The 21,702-nt window shown below is 41.2% G+C and overlaps 1 protein-coding gene across 1 annotated transcript in view; it reads left to right on the forward strand.

The window, feature by feature from the left end:
- The window catches only part of MMP24 (matrix metallopeptidase 24), a 212,935-nt gene that overhangs the window by 135,678 nt on the left and 55,555 nt on the right, over positions 1–21,702 (forward strand). The window contains exons 2-3 of the mRNA XM_063455799.1: positions 10,695–10,843; positions 19,338–19,454. Coding sequence (XP_063311869.1) covers positions 10,695–10,843; positions 19,338–19,454 — 266 coding nt within the window. The remainder of the gene's footprint in view (positions 1–10,694; positions 10,844–19,337; positions 19,455–21,702) is intronic.

Below are 21,702 nucleotides of genomic sequence, written 5' to 3' on the forward strand. Positions count from 1 at the left end.
TCTCATTGAAGTGGTTCTTTTGCTTAGAGTCCCCTGACCGTTTGATAATGGTTTGAGGTCTTCCTGGGGTTTGCCAGGTGCTGCCTCCTCTAAGCCAGAACCTCTCAGCTCTGAGCTTAGCCTGGCGATTCAGGGCATAACTCATTGGCTGACAGCGATCAGCTAACACTCTCAGCCAACAAGCTGGCCATTAACTGCAGGGCTTAAATCAGGAGAGATTATGGAATCTTCTGGCTGGACCTTCCAGCTTCACTTCCTGCTGAGAGGAGGCAGAGATTGGCTCCCAGGTAAGTGGACAAACCGTTGTGTTTAAGGGCAGAGCTATCTTAGTGATTAGATACATGAACTGTTCTAAAGTCTTTTGAAGATTGTTGCCCTATTATATTTGTGTTTTGGGAAATTCGGGGTTCATTGATGACCATTAAACAGAGATCCCTGGTAGTAAATACATTGAGTTTTGAAACGGCAATTTCCTTTTTGACATGACCCGTAATTATGAAAGATAGATAAATTTACATTTGCATCATTAGCTTTCACTGTTCTAGTTGTTTATACATTATAATTGGCAAAGCTGTGAAAAAAAAGTATGTTGATAAAAAGAAAGGCACATGTGTTTTGAAAAATAAATTGTATTTGTTGGAACACTAAATCAGTAAAAAAACAAATTACCGTTGAACAAAGATATAAAAAAATTAAGGTACAAAATAAGGTCTCGCATTTTACTCCAAAAATATTTTTTTTCCATGAGGATTTATTTTTAGAACTCAATTTCAAGACAAAGATACACATTTTTATCAACAGCTATATTTTCAGGGAGGGGGAGTTGGGCTGTGTTTTTGTTTTTTTAACAATGCATACAACAGTGCTCGCCAACATTGGTACTGAAGATTTTGGTGCCGTGCCTTATGGGAAATATAATTCATAAATACCCCCTGTACAAGATCAAACATCAATGGTATAGAGAAAGATGAGAACAAATATTACATATATATACCTTGTGTATTTGTTTTATATTGATTGATTGTGTGGAATGTCATGCAGGATGCCTCTAAGTGCATCATCCCTTTAATTCAATTCCTGTAAACTGTCAGCTTGTGCATTACTATCCTTTATTCAACGTATTTTAATTTTTACATAAGTGTGTTTTTTTTCATCTTTCCTTTAATTTTCTGTGGCCATCGCTTTCATATTCCCAATTCTACCTCGTCTCAAATCCCCATTATAACCTTTAGATTGTAAACTCACGGGCTATCTAACTAGACACTTTATATAAAAAAACTTCAATGGCTAGATCCGATCTCAGCTCACAGCCCTTTTTTACCGTCTGCATTGGTCAGTGTACTGTTCTTTGTTTTTGTTTTCCCCTGATTGTACAGAATATTTTGGTGCATTATAAATGCCAGTAATTGTAATTATAATCTGTTTCAAGAGACATATAAAATAGGGGCGTGTCCTGGACTCCGGAGCGAGCGGTCGCATGTAGCCGGAGCTCCACGCTGCTAAGGCCTAAACTACCCACAAACGGTGACCAAATACCGGGGAAACACGCAGCCACAACATGTCCCAACCCAAGCAAAGGCGCCAGACAGAGAGAGGCGAAAAAAATAACTTCTTCGGCGTCAAAACGAGTCAGGCACGAGGCCCTTTACCGCAAGGGGAAACACAAGATGGCGGTGAGGATGATCAAAACCTACCCCAAACAACGGCAGCAGCCGACTTACCTGTCACACAGGGGATCCTGCAGACAATGCTGGACGCCATGTCAGACAAGTAGACTGCCTTACGACCAAACTGGAAACACAAGAAGGGAAACTGGCAGATATGGAAGACAGGGGCAGGAGGGACAACCTACGCCTCAGAGGCATCGCCGAAACTGTGAGTCAGACAGACCTTATGGCATACTTGGTGGGCTTGTTTAAAGCCCTGGCCCCAGCGGTACCCCAAGACATGTTCCTGATGGACAGGGCACACAGAGTGCCGAAACCCTCCTTCCTGCCACAAGAGACGCCCAGAGATGTTATACTGAGAATGCACTACTTCCACATAAAGGAAGACATCCTGAGAGCGAACAGAGCCAAGAGTAAGGCAGACCTGCCGACGACATACCAAGCTATCTCGATATATGCTGACATCTCCGCGTATACTCTTCGACGCCGAAAAGATTTTGCAGAGGTTACCGTGCAACTTCGCCAACACCACCTCCCCTACAGATGGGGTTACCCGGTAAAGCTAGTGGTGCAGAGGAACGGAAAAACAACCATTTTATCGACGCCGGAATAAGGAGCGAAAACACTCAGCAGCTGGGGAATTGAAATTCCAAACACGACAAAAGAGACTCAGAGACTCCCTCCATCATGGAGGAAGGCCAAACGCTAGACTACTCCCCATGGGAAGGCGCTGTGCAGACCGGCCGGGGAGTGTAAAACCCCACTACTAGGTTCAGGCTTGTATGACAACTGTGATATAACTGCCTTCGTCTTGCTTTTATCTTTAATATGGCTGTATTGGTGTCAGACACGTAGATTTATGTAAAGCTAGCCAACTAACATACAAGGGATGCCGACATCGGGGGGGAGGAAGGGGAGACCATGAAGGTGGAGCGGGATAGCGACCCACCCGCTGCCCCTAGATAATTGAGCCTGGAAGGAGATAGGACGCTGGGAGCCTAACTGAGATCAGAGATATGACGGCCCATGCTAACACAGACCTTATTGGGTGCAGGGGGAGCTCACCCCGTCTCCACTCCTCCCGCCTTGAAACCCAAACAGCACGTGTCACCAAGCTATGCAAGGGAATGAGTAAGAGGAAAGGAAAAAAAAAAACACACCTGATAGCCATCCTCCAATGCCCAAGCCAAAACCAAACTGCACAGGGCAGCCCCCCACCTGGGCGGTCCAATCCACAGGCCTTCAGCACTAACCCACCCGAGAAAAGGTCACCGCAACTAAACATAAGATAACATAGGCCGCGGCCGCAGAACCGTAGTCATGACGGGAGCCATTTGCTCCCACCCCCACAGCACCACACCAAGGTGCATAGCCGGACAACCGGCGAAATTGGTTTCAAGTTATTGTTTATTAATTTCTGTTATGATGTATGTTAACATGTATATATTTATGTCTGTAACACTAATGTCTGCTATCAACAGATCTTGCTCTGCCAAGCACACACCAAGGGTAAACCAGAAGGCCCAGCAACAACCCCCCCACAGGCCTCCACACAGCCAACGACACCACCAGGTAACATAGGGACGCCCCCTGAGTTCGTTGGAACTGGGACAGAGGGGACCCCCCACACATAGTATCCACACACATACAAACACACAATTCCACGCCCACCAACCACCGTGAAGATCTATTCACATAACGTTAGAGGACTCAGCATCCCGGTAAAGAGACACCTCTTGTACAAAGAGATAAAACATAGGAAAGCGGATGTGTTATGCCTCCAGGAGACACACTTCATGACAGGTGCACACCCCAGCATACTGCAGCGAGATTACCCGACCCAATTCCACGCTACATCCGCGAACCGGACTAAGGGCGCCTCAATATTAATCAGTAAAAACGTAGCCTGAAGTCGCAGCACATAGACTTAGAAGGCAGATATGCATTTTCATAGGTACACTCAACGATATGACATACACCATAGCAAATGTATATGCCCCGAACAAAAACCAGCGTAATTTCCTACATAAAATAATACAAAAACTAAAAGCTATACAACAAGGTACCACAATTATATGTGGGGACTTCAATCACGTGTTCGACCCCAAGATAGACACGACACTAGCCCCAGCCAAGGCACGCACCACGCCACTCAAGAAACAAGGCAAGGCAATGAGAAAGCTCATACACGACTCCCATTATTACGATGTGTGGAGAGCCACCCATGTCGGGGAGAGGGGATACACATTCTTTTCTTCCGTACACAACACTTACTCCCGCATCGATGGATACATCAGGTAACCCAATGTGCAATAGGTCGGATCGAGTGGTCCGATCACGCCCCAGTCGAGCTGACTCAAAAACCTTTACGACCCAACTCACAGGAGCCCGTGGCGCGTCAACACTACCCTCCTGACAGACAACGAATTTACCGCATAACTGAACAAGGAACTAACACACTACTTCCATGACAACGACACTACAGACACTACACGCAAATCCGTGATTAGAGGGCAACTGATAAGGCGAGCTTCTTATCTAAAAAGAAAATCTCAATCACGACTCCTAACATACCAGACAGACCTCCAGCGAGCCACGACACAAAACCAACTCACACCCACACGGGAACTGCGGGACCAAATCACACAACTCACAAGGCACATACATCAAATATCCCTAGACCAGGTGGGATACCACTTGAAAAGACTCAAAGCGCAGAACTAGATGCAGGGCAACAAAGCGAGTAAACTGCTGGCCTTACGGCTCAAGACACAACTAGCAGCCCAAAACATAGCATACATGGTATCTCCTAGTGGATAAAAAATAGTAGCACCAAAGGACATCAGTAACGTGTTCGCCAAATACTACGAAGACCTATACAACTTAAAAAACGACCCTAACACGCCCCAACTACAAGACTCCAGGATTTCCACGTGTTTAGATAAAGTTACTCTGCCCACACTCACCCTCGCTCAACAAGAGTGCCTATCTGCACCGATCACAAAGGCAGAGGTACTGAAGGCTATCGCCTCCATGCCAGCAGACAAAGCCCCAGGCCCGGATGGGTTTGCGAACAACTACTACAAACGTTTCCAACAAACCCTAGCCCCACACCTCACAAACGCCTTCAACGAAGCCGTAGAGAGACGGACACTGCCCCAGGAAGCCTTGAATGCACACATCATCACACTGCCTAAACCAGGCAAACCGCCCACCCACAAAACTTTCGCCCCATCTCTTTACTGAACACAGACACAAAACTCTTTGCAAAAATTTACGCCACCAGGCTAGGAGACATACTTCCAGAAGTAATCAAAAACGACCAAGTTGGATTCGTAAAAGGCCGCCGGGGGGGGGGACAACACGAGAAAGGTCCTGGACATTATTCACAGCGTACACAAACAACAATCTAAATGTGTGGTTCTCTCGCTGGATGTGGAGAAGGCTTTTGACCGCCTGGGCTGGAGGTTTCTAGAAGCGGTGCTCCGTAAATTCGGGATGCCGGAGGCCTTCTGCTCGGTGGTCAGAGCCCTGTACAGCAAGCCGACGGCGCAGGTGGTCACAGCGGGCTTCACCTCGGAACCAGTTAACATTACAAATGGTACGAGGCAGGTCTGTCCACTCTCCCCGCTGCTATATGTACTGGCCCTGGAGCCACTGGCAGAAATGATCAGAGCACATCGCTCAATACACGGAGTGTCAATAGGTGACAGGGAATACAAAATCAATCTATTTGCAGACGATGTCCTGCTGACACTGACCCAGCCTCAAATTTCACTTCCAAACCTCATGGACACTATTAAGGAATACGGCCTCAACTCATACTATAAATTGAACATCACCAAATCCCAAGCCATGGGCATACAAATCCATCAGAGTCACCTAGATCACCTCAGTAAAACGTTCTCGTTCGATTGGAGCACAAAACATATTACATTCCTCATTCCTCATACCCCCCCCATCTGCCCCGCCTGTTAAAACTAAACTTTGCCAAACTAATTGGGACAATTACAAACACACTACAATCATGGGAGGGAAAATATCTTTCATGGCTTGGCAGGATGGCGTCAATTAAAATGACGATACTCCCCAAACTCCAGTACCTCCTACGTACGATCCCCATTCACCTGCCTAGACAATACCTAACTAATCTCCAAAAAATGCTGGTTAAGTTTGTATGGGCAAATCGTAAGGTACGGATAGCAACCAGACTTCTGCAAAAGCCTATCACAGACGGAGGGCTGGGGCTGCCCAACGTCAAAAACTATTACAGAGCCACACTGCCGGCGGCCATAGCAGCGGCCAGTTCCCAGGAGCCCAGGGGGAATGCTGGAGGGGATGTGGACAGCGACAGAAGCCAGTGTACAAGCAGAGCAGATCAAAACACAAGCTATCACAACGATCCCAGTTTAACCCCCCCCTCCCCCCCACAACCACCTACGGCTCTATCCGAAGCCACATTCCTTCCAAAGGGTATTAGAATTAATGTAAACAAATGTATAGAAGGTTACAACACCGCTCACCTGGAAAGACACCGTCCCCATAGGGGGCCGACACCAAGTGCGAAATGTCTGTAAAACAATGTAAATGTCCAATGGAATGTCATGTGCAATCGACCCAATCCCCATCCCTTAACCCGATTTTCTTTCTGTACCCCCCCCCTCTTAAACTTTGCAAAATAAAAATTGTCAAATTGAAAAAAAAAAAAAGAGAGACATATAAAATAAAAATAGAATTAAAATCAAAACGTATCAAGTCTAAACAGTACGCAGTATTGCATTTTGGGATTACCAGCAAGTTATTTGTGGGAAATAAATACCTAAAGATATTTTTAACATAAATATATCAATATTTTTTTGGTTTGTTTATGCTTTTGGTTCAGCAATCTGACGAGGTAGCAAGCAGACAGTTAGAGAAAATAGTTGGAACCTAACATGTAATAAATATATACATTAGCTGCAATAAATGAGAAAAATATGGATTAAATCGAATACAAGAAGTTCAGTCTGTAACCTAGTGTGTCTATATGGGGAGCTTGGGTTGTTGCTAAGGCAAGTAGTACTGTGCTCTACAGATATGAATCAAGAGAATCCCACTGGCTCATTGACTGTTATGACATCACTGCAGCCCAGCACTCTGATAGGACGTCCTTGTCGCTGGCTGTTTTCCGTGTTATTTTTTCCCTTAAAGATTAGTCAGGGGGCATGACGTGGGTGGAGGACAGAGGAACGATAAATAACTTTTTCAGCTCTACTTTCCTGTAATACATCCTACTGATGCATATTGTATTTTTTTTTTTATTTACAAAGGACACTGTATCTTTAAGTAAAAAACTGTCGAGTACCTGAAGCATCCATTTAGGTAAAGATAGGATTCTATAATCATGTCCCATTTATTAAAAAAAAATAAAAATGAAAATTTGAAAGAGCCATTTCAAGAATAATAGCTATTGCCTAACAGTACAGTTGATCACAGAGCGTAACAAAAATGATCAATCACAACAAAGGCTCGAGTGTTTCCACATTGAGACAAATATGGCTATAGATTCCAGTGTTAAATGAGCGAGCAAAGAATGTAAGATTTAGGTTTTCATTTTTACAATTATTTTTTTTTTTTTTACAGATTAAAAGGTGCGTATTTTACAAATAAAATAAACAGAAAAGAAATCGGGGAAAAGAAACACAAAAGCAATATTTTTTAGACAGATCTATGCATAAGGAAGGCATGGATTTTTTTTTTTTTTTTGTGTGTGTCTGCAGACAGTTCGAAGCTGTCTGTTCATTCATATTCCGTTCCCACAGGACGCAGGAATTGTGTGGCAACTGGAAGCTATTTTTAGCCTGTTACATGGTTCACAGGTAGTTGCAATTAATTTAGAAGCAGCGGAACACTGAGCAGCCATAGTATTAATATATACCTTATGCTAAGTGATACACAGAGCTTGGTGCTTTTGTTACAGCTGGGTAACCAACTGCCCCCCACCCGAACCCTGTCTCTCCCACATCATGGTCATGAGACATTACAAAAGGCCTCTGGAAGCATCAACTAAACTGAAAAAATAATAAATCCAAAAGTTTTAGAATTAAAATGGTTCATTACATAGTTTTAAGCCTTCCCTAATGCTTGTTAGTTTTGAATAATGTGGGCCTGACTTAATGAACGACAATGGTGCAGTAAAGTACACAAAAACATCAGCCTAATGCATCAGCCTTTAAAATTAATGAGGTGTTATATGGATGGGTGCATATGCTTGGCTAGGTCTCAGTGCTGGATTTCGTACCTGGAGTTGAAAAATTTGATTGGCTTAATGAGAGAAGTAGATTTAAAAAAAAAAAAAAAAATTATTCTTCATTTAGGTTACATAAAAACCATACAAGTAGCAGGTCAAGATACATTTTAAAATGTCAAACGTTTCACATTTGCAAATGTTAGAAAGACTGGGTTAAAGAAAAGACAAAATAACAGGTACAGAAAAGGAATAGTGTATATTGGGCATAACCACCGCTAAGAATCTGGAGAGTCAGAGAGGAAATGCCTGGATCTAAGAGTGGGAGGCGTAGCCAAGGATCACACATTTTATACGAGGGTAGAGTAATGAACAAAGTGCCACCAATTGGCTCATTAAATAGTTGTCTGCAATTTTAGATCTGGCCTCTCGAAGCGGTGGGCAGTTGTCCCCAACAAGGATACAAACACAGCTCTCCTAGCAGCTAATTTTATTAAAGTGCTTTTGAGCCCTCACAGGAAGACCCACTAAAGGCCCAAAAACTTTAAATAGCAGTCTCCCTACATTACCCCCTGGAAGGCAGTCTCTTACCATCTCCCAGAAAGGGATCACCACTGGATATGACCAGCACAGTTGAAAGAATGTACCACGATGACCACAAAGTCTCCAGCAATCTAATCAGGTTTTCCCCATTCTTAAGAGTTGAACTGGGGTGGTGTACCACCAAAAAAGAATCATTTGCTGTAGACTGGTAACGCAAATTGAGGCCCTGGCGGCAGACTTTCAGGAGAAGAAAAGTTGATTTTACATTTCTATTGTCACAGTGGATATGAAAGACATGTATGTCATCTCACAAACCTTTTGCTGATCCACACAACCTCTACCTTCTGTGTGATTTCAATATCACATACCTGACTCTGTGGCTGCACACGATATGAAACACAGTCTCTATACACAGTAAAGGCTGAGTACCAAAAAGCCATTTATAAATAGAAAGGGATTTTTTATATGAGTAAAGGGCCAGTGTTGTTGCAACTGTCTATTTCATAATAACAAAGAACTGAATATTACTATTTTGTGCCTATTTGGGCTTATTTTAAATCACAAACCTGGAGCTGCCACTCTGTAAGCCCCTATGTTGAAGGGACACTATAGTCACCAAAACAACTTTAGTTTAATGAAGCAGTTTGTGTGTATAGCTCATGCCCCTACAATCTCACTGCTTAATTCTCTGCCATTTAGGAATTAAAAAACTTTGTTTATGCAGCCCTAGTCACACCTCCCTGCATCTGACTTGCACAGCCTTCCATAAACACTTCCTGTAAAGAGTCATCTAATGTTTACCCTTCCTTTACTGCAAGGTTTGTTTAGTTCAGAATTTCTTATCTCCTGCTCTGTTAATAGCTTGCTTGACCCTGCAGGAATTAGTGTATGTGATTTAAAGTTCAATTTACAGAGCAGGACATACACAACTTTTAAACTAAGTTAACATGTAATTGAAAATAAAACCTTTTTTTTTCATGCAGACTGTGTCAGTCACAGCCAGTGGAGGTGTGGCTAGGGCTGTGTAAACAGAAACAAATGTGATTTAACTCCTAAATGGCAGAGAATTGAGCGGTGAGACTGCAGTGGCATGATCTACACACCAAAATGGTTTCATTATGCTAAAGTGGTTTTGGTCACTATAGTGTCCCTTTAATCTGGTCCTGCAAGACCTAGAGAAGCAAATACCACCCAAAAAAAAAATCACTGTATGTGCTGTGAGCAAGCTGCTTCTTTTTTTTGATGCTTCCCAATAAGGGAGAATGGATTATTGGCTGCCCCTGGTTTACACAAAGCAGAAGATCAGTACCATGTTTAACATTCTTATTAAAGACCTCATGTTTCCTTTTTATTGTGGCAATAATTTAGACACCATTTTATCACAATTCATTATTGGTTTTGTAAATGCTACATCAGAAATATGATAAATGTTGAAATACCACCTTATTTCAGCAGCTTGGGCTGTTGTTAAGCCAGTGATTAATACAGGGATACTATAGGCACTCAAACGAATTTAGCTTAATAGAGAGGTTTCAATGTATAGTTCATACCCATGTAGTGTCACTGCTCAATTCTCTGCAATTTAGGAGTAAATTACTTTCTCATTCAGCCCTAGTCACACATCTTTGCATGTGACTTATGCATTCTTCCTAAACACTTCCTGTAAAAATAAATCTAATGTTTAAACTTCCTTTATTGCACATTCGGTTTAATTTAGAATTTCTTACCTCCTGTTCTGTTATTAGCCTACTGGAGCCTACAGGAATCTCCTGTGTGTGATTAAAGTTCAATGTACAGAGCAGGAGATAAAAACTTATAAAGTAAGTTAACATCTGATCGAACCATTTTTTCATACAGGCTGTGTTAATTTGGCTAGGGCTGCATAAACAGAAACAAAAGTGATTAACTCGTAAATAGCAGAGAATTTAGCAATTTGACTGCAGGGGCAAGAGCTATACATTAAAACAACTTCATTAATCTAAAGTTGTTTTGATGCCTATAGCATCCCTTTAATCATTATTAATATTAACAAAGAGCATAAATTCAAAACTTAAATTAAAAGGATTGGGTTAAATAAATTCTACTTATAATTTGGGTGTAATTTCAATTTAACACATTTAAAAATGCTTTCTGAGCATACTGCATATATTATGAACGTGTAAATGTCGCATCTATTGAGAACGTAAATACGTCTGTCAACAAAATCGGAACGTATTTCAAGGTTAACCCTTCTGTTTGTTTGTTTTTTGTTTCTGCAGAGTTGGTTAAAAACGTATGGCTACTTGCTTCCATACGATATCAGAATTTCAGCTTTACATTCAGGAAAAGCTATGCAGTCTGCAGTTGCAACAATGCAGCAGTTCTATGGGATTCCAGTGACTGGCGTGCTGGACCAAACTACAATTGGGTAAGATATGGTTGTGCCATTTTTAAAACATTTGCAGGCTGCCAACTTTTCTTTATAGTGGCCCAAAGCCTTCCGGACAATGCACTCTGATTCGTCTGTCTCACAATCACTTTCCAAGTTGGTCAATGGAAATCCAAAATGGAACAAGTCAATCAGAGTCATTGTCCTACTTTATTATATTGAAAATGTGGATATCTGTGTCTATATACGTTGCTTACGTGATGTTCGTGCTGAATGTCCCTTAAAAAAAATAAAGAATTCCGTAAAAGTCAATTGGTGATTGTATGTGCCTGTATCCATAATTTCTCCATAGGCATTAGTTTATATGTGGATCTAACAGTGACAAATGTGTTGAGGGCCATGTTTCTTTTGAGATAGCCGATACAGCGCATTATAAAGTTATCTTACTGTCCTGTGATGTGTACTCGTGACCTCCCACGATCCAATCACTTCAGTGTGAGAAAACAGTACATGCTGCCACATGCAATGCATTGTGGCATCACAAACTATGCATTATTGATGCGCTCACATGAATGCCTGTGCTCTTTACACATTTATAATGCATGTCTCTAAAAAAATAAGCCGTAACCTGGGAACAACAGCGCACAAAAAAAATAGTATAATTTAATTTACCTAAACTTAATATAGCAAAATATACATACATATGCGATTTTTTAAATTCTTTATTTTTATTGTGCACGAGATAACATAAAAGCTGACGATGCCACAACAGCATAGTTATAGCCCATTAACCCCTTTATTCCAGAAGTTTGGTCCTTAAGGGGTTAAAGCAAGGTGTTTCACATGGATGGCATTGAATTATTAGCACATTTTTGTATTTGTACAAGGATAAAAAAAGCTAGGTACACATATATCTAATTGTAGGTCACCAGAGTGACAAGCAGTAACATCTGCATGCATGACGGAGTTGGCATTATAAGAGTAGCTGTGATGCAACTTAATGTGGTGTGAGTTCTGACAGCCTGACTAGTCTGGATAATGATATACCTTTAATTGGTCTAATATAGGCTAATCTAACGGTCAATGCTTCAGATATCAGCAAATCAGTCATATAACACATTTAAGCTAAACTTTGCCTTAGAGGGTCTGTGTGGGTTTGCGTAGCTAATGCCCATTGTCGTCAGGCTATTAACACTGGAAGATCTAATAGCATGGAAGTAGCATGCATAGGGGTGATAAGGTACACGAGGGCTGGACACGCGCATCTAAGTGTAGACTAACTAAGAGCTAGATCTGCTAGGCTTATTAAACGGTACTATATATGTAGTAACAAGCTTATAAAACAGATAAAACAGATTGACTATAACGTTGCACTGCTGGGTATTTATCAGTTAATACTATTGCGGACACACATTAACCACCTTCCAGCAGGACAATGACCCCAAACACACTGCTAAAGCAACACTTGAGTGGTTTAAGGGCAAACATGTAAATGTGTTGAAATGGCCTAGTCAAAGCCCAGGAGGATGGCTGGTATAGAGGTAACTTCACCCGATACCACTGGTATGCTTTGACAGGTAGTCCATTTCCCCTCTTGGGCCCCCTCGGTAGCTTCGGGGGGGTGGGGGGATGGAGAAGCGTGTGGGTGCTGCTCTGTACGGGATCAGTGGCCGTGAGCTTGTGGACTTGGTCTGCTCGGAGCCTCAGACGCTCCCAGAAGGCTTCACATATTTTATCAAATGCTGCCACGAAGGTTAGTGTGGGTCTCGCATGCTTCTCGGTTCCGTGTTCCAGCACCATTTTAAGAATCGCAGCTATACCCGTGGATTTTGGCGTTGTGCACGCAGGGCAGATCCAGATGCAGGTAGGTGGCTGGAGTTGCCGGGAGAGTGGTAAGCAGGGCAGTCCTCTGTGGCTCTGACTGGAACGTGGGCTGAGGGATCGGCCGTGTCTCCCAGACCTGCGCAGCCAGGCCGCTACTAGGCCGCGGTATTGTTGCTGTGAGTCGTCCAGCGGGAGTTACCTCGTAGGTCGTCGGATGGATGAGCTGGGAGTCTGCTGACTTTAGGTAGTCCAAATTTTAGGCAGTAGAGGCGTTAGAGCCGGCAAATTTGGTCTGTTTTAACCAGATTGCTCCCGGAGCTTTGGTAGTGTGCGACCGTTCGCCATGTTTGGCAAGCCCAGCCCCCCTCTTATACCCCTTTTGTCACTTACCCCCTCTTGATTTATTCACCTGCGTCTCACCCCTGTATTTGTGTGTCTGACTCCGCCTTTGTTTATTTTTCCGGTTCTCATAATAACGAGATTTTCATTTGGAAGACTTACACAACAGATTATTTTACTCCATGTCTTCTGAGGTCTGCAGTATGGGTGAACCTGATGATCTAGATATGGTTGTCCATCTTGTCTCTTCAGACAATATCCTTTCCACCAAAGCTTACATCAAGACTCTTTTGTAGAATATCTGCTTGCTTGTACAGGCTGGTCCCAGGAAGATTAGGGAAGAGTTGACTATGATATCTGACATTACGGGAATATCAGATATCAAAACGACAGCAGTAGAAACAGCAGTGAAAGTGTGTACTAGGTCACCACTTGGACATGGTCAACATTTCCCCTTTTTCCCCACGTGCCAACCTAATTCAGTACCTGAGTCAAGTTGCCTAAGCTAATTTCCATGCTTACTGTATTTACCAAGTCCACTATTATTTATTTACTCTTTGATGTAAGCCTGAGTGTTTCAATCACTTTTAATTACTGATAAACATTTCCCAGTTACCATTAGCCTGTATAGTGTTTTCCCCATCAGTAAACCAGGTAGCTCAACTTTACAATGAGAGATAGTCTTTTATTTTTGCTCATTTACCCCTCGCATTGTACGATTGCTAAATTCCAATAGTGGAAAACCGTGTAATTCTTGTGATGAGCGTTTGTTTATCTGTGTATCTTCTGAACTAATCAATAGACAATTAAATTTAAACCAGTGAATAAATATCAAAACACCCTTTTATCTCTGCATGTGTTTCTAGTTTGCCTAGTACCACGTATTAAGTAAATATTGACACCAATGCATGTTAAGCCATGGGCTTTATATAATGTAAATTATTGGTGTAAGGCGTGTTTTTGGTACATGAAAAAAAATATATATTAATTTACTTGCTGTTATATTGAATATTTTCACAAATCGCTGGTTAAAGGAACACATGCACCATAACCACTACAGCTATCTATAAGTTACTAAAAACTTAACATACAAAATTAAACCCTGCGCTCAAACTCCCACTACTTCTGGGCAACAGCAATGACTATAGTACTCATCAGCTGCAATGCATAGAACAGCCCTGCAAAACCTGCGGCTCCCCCGGATGTTTTTGAACTACAATGCCCTTGATTCTTTGAATTAAACAGATAGCTAACGTCCATGATTCATTTAATGAAACAGTCAATGCCCATGTGGCAAGCCTGGCATAGAATGGCATGTTTTTGCCTAAGTTACAAACTACAATGCATTAAGGGCATTCATCTGGTATTCCTGTCATTGGGTATTTTCCCCAAACAACCGGCAGTTGACTGTATAAACCTATATAATTAAACTAGTAATGATACACATATACAAACAGTAGTAAACATACAATAACATACCATACAAAATAAATCCAAAAGTATCCAATGATAACTATCGTTATCAATAGACTACTGAGAGCATGATAACTCCCCGCGTCGGGTGCCTATAGTCTACAAAAGTGAGACTATGCTGCTCATACATTGACCAGTACCTCTGATAAGCTGCAAATTTTGTAGGAATATAAATAATGTAATTGAAGTGTGAATCAAGGAAAGTCCAGCAAACCATACATAACCGTTCTATTTCCAGTTGGGAATTATGTTTGTGAAGGTAAAATAAAGCTACTCATTCAGGTGTGGGAAAAAAAAACCCAGCGTAAACATAATGGTTTAACGTGCAACAATCAACAGTATATTTACCACCTATATGTGCCGCAGAGGTATGAGGAGAATTTAAAGCGACTTTGGCTGCGTGTCACATTTCTTGTAGACGTGTGGCAGATGCTTGAGTAAAAGGCGGTCGTCTCCAGCTAAGTTGAATAGACATGCATCAGCTGGAAGTAATATCTGATTTGATTTTAAGTCACAGAAGTCATGTCTGAGATCGCTGTCTGTGTTTCTTTTTATACCTGTCACCCACCTGTGGTGTAAGAGACTATTTATGACCGTGTTCGCCCAGGGAACATAAAAGTGCCCAGGTCTTGACGTATGATGTATCTGAAAGTACAGACCTCTGTTAGAAAAACTTTTCTCAAATATTTAAGGGAAACAGGAAGGATAGTCCATCATGCACACCTTTAAACGTTTTGACGATATTTCACTGTGTAATGATTGATTAAAAAAAAATAAAAAAAATAACACCATTAACCACTTGTAGTAATTTTTAGATGTTTATCTTTAACAAAACTATTGGGTTGTAGACAGTAAATGGAATGCCTAACCTTGCAGTAGTATGTCTAGGCATAAGGCTATCCTAGACTTAAGATAAGGCCAGGGATTAATTAAAAGTATTTCGAAAATTGGGCAGACTAGATGGGCCAAATGGTTCTTATCTGCCATCACATTCTATGTTTCTATGTTTTTATGTCTTATCATGCAATATTTCTAGCAGGTTCTGAAATAGTTCAGTAGAAGCAAAAATATATTATTTTAACATCCTATATACACTATATGAAATTAATAAAACAGTCAAAGATCCTAATTATGTAAGGGAGATGATGACATTTTGGGGATTGCAACTTTCTAGAAATACCACCAGAATGCAAAACAAATGTTCGTATGTGTATATAATGCATACACAGTATTTACTGTCACACAATATGTTTTTATAATACATGGATTTGAAAATCCCGCTTCTGCTTTCCCTGGTTGCTGTAATGCATCCCTAATGTTTGACCTACAAATGTTGCAGTAGAATGTGGGATTTACATAGATTAACATAATGCAGAGGGACATTTTATCCGCAAACTGAAAACCAGCACTGGTGCAATGTGGAAAATAAATAGGACTTCATGGGTAAAACTGCAGTTTGCATTGCGGTGCAGTGCACATTAAATACACATTGGCCTTTTCTCAATGCCTGTCATTAAAAAGCAGCCCTTAAGCATTGCTGTTAACAACAGCAGGTATATCATGGCGGCAAATTAATACAGACAGCTTTTCATGGTTTACACCTGTGTGCGCACCACCACTCACATCGACTTCCACGGACGCCAAACACCTGCTAGCATTTACCATTAACTATAAACTCGCCTACATAAAAAAATTAAGTATATTTTAACACATTTAAAGGGACACTTAATGTAGTGATTCTGGTGTTTATGTCATGCCCCTGCAGACTTTTCAATGTAAACATTGTCTTTTCAGAGAAAAGGTAGTGTTTACATTGCCGCCTCCTGGAAAAACCATAGAATGGCAAAACACATTGGGACTTATATTTAGCATGGGGAGGCATCTACTAGACCTCATTTTTCAGACATGCTATATCAAGATTAGACCCCACATGATTTTTTACTATTCACAATTTTGTTTTTCCTAATTTTTTTGCAGTTATTACAGTTCTTTATTCATATACAACAGATTTGATATTGGGGATGTGGGCCTTTAGAGGGGTGCGCTTAAAGGCACAGATTATGGCTTCTTTTACTTATTACCTTTTTGGGTTTCAGCCAACTTTTGTTGGTTTTTCCACAAATGTGTATTCCTGACCCTGTGGTATTAAAAACACATGTTAGGTGGCCAGTCCCCCATTACCACCCTTAAAAAGAGTTAAAATGTAACTTTATTCCAGTGCTGGCTCTGCCTCCTTCACTGAGATCTTCAGAATTGGCAATCTCACCCAATCCAGTGCTCTCCCATAGGGAGGCAAATGCGCGCATGCAGCAATATGCCGTGCGGCAGCAATCAGTATCTCCTCATAGTGGAGCACATTGTGCAGCACTAACCCAGGAAGCACCTCTCGTGGCCGTCTGAGTGAGTGCTGCTGGAGGTGTCCCTAGGCAGCAATGTAAACACTACTTTTTCACTAAAAAGTGCAGTGCTTACATTAAAAAGCTTGAAGGGACTAACTATACACACCAGAACAAGTATATTAAGCTGCAGGTGTTCTGTGAGTATAGTGTCCCTTTAACATTTGGATGTCAGACTTTCTATTTCACGACTATATAATTCTCACAATACCAGTTTGTTGGCTGATACTTCAGCTTCCATGTTTACGTGACATTCCCTTCCTGGCTTTAATGATACATCCTCAGTACAATTTACCACCTGCAGAAACTGTCTCACTTAAGATTAAGTTACATTGTTTCTTAATCTCTTCATTTATTAATGCTTGTAGTTACATCATAGCATATCTTTGCTTGATTTGGGAATTGTATCCAAGTCCCATTTGGCTAGGACTAGCTGCCAGGCGCTATCTTCTGGTTTCTCCTTTCATTCCAATTAATTGTTATCTGGCAGTTAATCACTACCTCACGTAACCCCCTATCTTCTTTCTAACTAATTATTGGCTCAGTATATTCCTCTTTCTATTGTAATTTTGACTAACAACGTGATAGATATATTTGTCACAATTAGCTTTGTGGATCACATGAGGTAATTTGGATTATGAGATTAATGAACCTGATTTTATTTTTTACCATTATGTCTTTTTAATAAATTTTAGTATTTAAGGGCGGCTCTTTCTTAAGGTTTGTTTCTTGTCTCTTTACATTTTGGTAAATTTGTACATTGCTGCCTAATAACACCTCTTGTGGCTGTCAGTCAGACGGCCACTAGAGGTTTTTCCTATCTCAGTGTGCAGCACCTATGTTCACCAGCTCCACGCTCTGCATGGAGACATTGAACTCTCCCCATAGAGATGCATTGATTCAGTGCATCTCTATGAAGAGATGCTGATTGGCCAGGGCTGTGTTTTGCTGCACAATCGTCTCTTAATGCTTTTCTATTGGAAAGCACTGGATTGGTTGAGAAAATCAAAACTGATGATCTCAGCCATGGAGGCAGGGCCAGCCTCGCTGAGTAAGTAAAATACCTCTTCACTGCAGTCTGAAGGGGATCGGGGACCTACACAGTCACTCCAGGACTATAGTGTTAGGAATACATGTTTTCAAGGGAAAATCCAACAAATGTTGGTGTTGCCATAGCAACGTTATGAGTAAACACTAAAAGATTCCCTTAAATGTACTGAAATATAAAATGAAATGTATTTAATTCCGATGTTATCATTCATATAGCGCCACAATATTCTGCAGTGCTTTACAATTATATAAACAGGATGTCAGACAACAAGTAAATGACGGAGATAAAAGGTGAAGAAGGTCATACGCAAACCAGCTTATAGTCTATGAATAGATACTAACATATCTTTTCCACTTTACAATGAGCTGACGTTGGTGTAAAGTTCAATAAGGCAACCACTGCATCAAAATTTGACCATCTAGCATGGAAACCAGATGTTAGCGTTTCTCGTCTCCTATAGCTTTTTGTGAAAGGTGACCAATTATTACCAGTCGCTAACAGGAAAGCATAGCATTTTAGCAAGGACACAGTTTGGAGATGCAATGTTAGAAAAGACCCGCTTGTCAGTAACTGATTGCTACAAGCATAGAAACAAGCCCTTTGTTGGAAGGGAAGGTGTTAAACCTAGTTTTGCATCAAGTGGGAATTATATCATTTCAAAGACAGTGTGATAATTTACTGGTTTATCATTTGTTTAATTATTAGGCAGCAGGTAAGAATGTGATGTTTTTCTTCCCTTTTGGCAAACGACTACCTATGTCCGTTACCTTTATTGACCACTAGATGGTGGGGGTGATTTTATAATTCCAACCACATAAATAAAGGTCAGTATGATTGCTGGCTTATGTCCCAGAAACACGACAGAGGCTAGGAGAATAAGGACCTAACTTAATTTTCTGCATAATTCAGAGTTCTACTGTGAATTCTTGTCAAATTATCAATATCAATATCACAACTTTGATGGCAGGTAGTAAGCAGAAAGGTCAGGAGAGGGGGCAGACATTAAAAGTCAATAAATAAAACCAAACAGTTGGTACATTATAGAACCAATATATGTTTAATATGAACCCTGAGGCAAAATCAGGTCACTTAGTCTTCTCATTCAGGTCATAAAAGAATGTTTGTGCATCCTTGGAATGTTGCATTCGGTCAGGTGTGGGGAGGATAGACAAAATGGATGCCTGTGAAATGCCTTAAGATCACTTACAAGAAATAGTATAATTTGCAGTTTCTTTAACCCAGAAAAATAAAGCTTACTTTTTACATGCAAAGAGATCTAATAAAACATTGTGTTCCCTATGTTTTGCATAATAAAAGATATGTATCCGGTATTTTGAAAGACGTATAATTTTCTGGCTGATACATAGTTCCCTTTTGTGGCATAAATTCACGTCTTGACTAATGATCACCGCAGTAATTTCTATTTATTTCCTCAATAATTACTGCGTAGGTGGATGAAAAAACCACGCTGTGGGGTACCTGACCTTCCACATTTAAGCCATAGAAGAAGGAATAAGCGATATGCACTAACAGGACAAAAATGGAGGCAAAAGCACATCACATACAGGTAAGTTTTACCTTATGGAACGAGATGTATGTGGAGAATTTTGTTTTAACAATTTTAACACATTTACAATAAACATGCTTTGTTTTAAAGCAGTCATGTCATATGTTTTTATTTGGTTTGAAGCCTCCTATCCTTATGTCTCCTGCTTCCCCCCTGTATGTTAATGAGTTGGCAATTTGCCTTTAAATTTTTAAATGTTAGGCCTTATGCCAGATATCAATATCTGGGCACTGCCATTTTGTTTTCTGCTAACCATGATGTCTGCTGTTTGCCCTTCTGTGGGATTAATTTTACTGATGGCTTGTGGGTACATTTTGACCCTATTTAAGCTATGCTTACTGTAGAATTTTGTCAACTTGACTGCTATATTTGGTGCAAAGTAGTCCCTACTTTTACTTATGTAATTCATGAAAACAAGAGCGTTCAGGAAAAAAAAATAGAAAGCGATTCAGACACAGGGAGCTATATAGAAGCAGATTAGATACAGTTTATTTTTGGTGACAGAGCAGCCTTAACAAAACACCCCCAATGTTGCCTATCTGCAGTATGGTTTATAACAAGCATGTCAAACTCAAAGGCTAAGACTGGCCAAATAAATAAGGTTTACGTTTGTGTGGGCCGCAAAAAAAAAACCAAAAAAACCATCAGTTTCCATAGAAACGTAGGTTTATTTAAAAAAGTACAGTATAAAAAAAGTTGCCTAACTGACACTGAACGTCCTCGTGCTCATAGGGCTTCAAAATAAACAAAAGAGCAAATTTGTTTTAAGAAATTCATTTGCATATAAACAACGTTTCAGTCCAACTACCTTGACATATTAAGAAATGTTTGGTAATGGGACTGAAATGGTGAATGTATGCTGTTGCTGTAAAAAACAAATTACCTTATCTTGTTTATTTTGAAGTTCTATGAGTGTTTTCTTCACTTTGGCTGAGATCATCAAACTTGATGATCTCAGCCAATCCAATGCATTCCAATAGGAAAGCATTGGGAGGCTATAGTGCATGTGTCGCAAAAAGCTGCGCGGCCAATCAGCATCTCCATGGGGAGCGTTCAGCGCCTTAATGCAGACCTAATCTAATACACTACCCCTCCTCCCATTCTAATACACTGCCCACAAATCCAATACATTGCCCTAAAATCCAACACACTGACCCTCCTCCCTTCACTCATCCACTGCCCCCTTCACCCAATCTAATACATTGCCCCTTAATCTAATACACTGCCCCTCCTCCCTCCACTCTAATTGAATAGACTGCCCCCACTCCCACCACTCTACTTTAATACACCTCCCTCCCTCCCCCAAATTAATACAGTGCCTCCTCCCTCCCTCAAATTAATAGTGACCCCTTCCTCAAATTAATACAGTGCCTCCCTCCCCCAAATTAATACACTGCCTCCCTCCCCCAAATTAATACAGTGCCCCCTCCCTCAAATTAATACAGTGCCTCCCTCCCCCAAATTAATACAGTGCCTCCTCCCTCCCTCAAATTAATACAGTGACCCCTTCCTCAAATTAATGCAGTGCCTCCCTCCCCCAAATTAATACAGTGCCCCCTCCCTCAAATTAATACAGTGCCTCCTCCCTCCCTCAAATTAATACAGTGACCCCTTCCTCAAATTAATACAGTGCCTCCCTCCCCCAAATTAATACAGTGCCTCCCTCCCCCAAATTAATACAGTGCCTCCCTCCCTCAAATTAATACAGTGCCCCCTCTCTCAAATTATTACAGTGCCTCCCTCCCTCAAATTAATACAGTGCCTCCCTCCCCCAAATTAATACAGTGCCTCCTCCCTCCCTCAAATTAATACAGTGCCTCCCTCCCCCAAATTAATACAGTGCCTCCCTCCCTCAAATTAATACACGGCCTCCCTCCCCCAAATTAATACAGTGCCTCCTCCCTCCCTCAAATTAATACAGTGCCTCCCTCCCCCAAATTAATACAGTGCCCCCTCCCTAAAATTAATAAACTGTTCTCGCTCTCCCAAATTAATACAGTGACCCCCTGCCTCCCTCAAATTAATAAATGTCCCCCTCCCTCCCTGAAATTAATAAACTGCCCTCCCTCCCCCAAATTAATACAGTGACACCCTCCCTCAAATTATTACACTGGCCCTCTCCCTCCCTCAAATTAATACAGTGCCCTCCCTCCCAGGGGTCAAGTCCTGGGTAAAAAAGTGCAGGAACTCACCCAAGATCCACTCCCCGCCCCCTCACCCCCAAAAAATGATACGCTTGTATGCAGGG

The sequence above is a fragment of the Pelobates fuscus genome, chromosome 5 (assembly GCF_036172605.1).
Source record: "Pelobates fuscus isolate aPelFus1 chromosome 5, aPelFus1.pri, whole genome shotgun sequence".
NCBI lineage: Eukaryota > Metazoa > Chordata > Amphibia > Anura > Pelobatidae > Pelobates > Pelobates fuscus.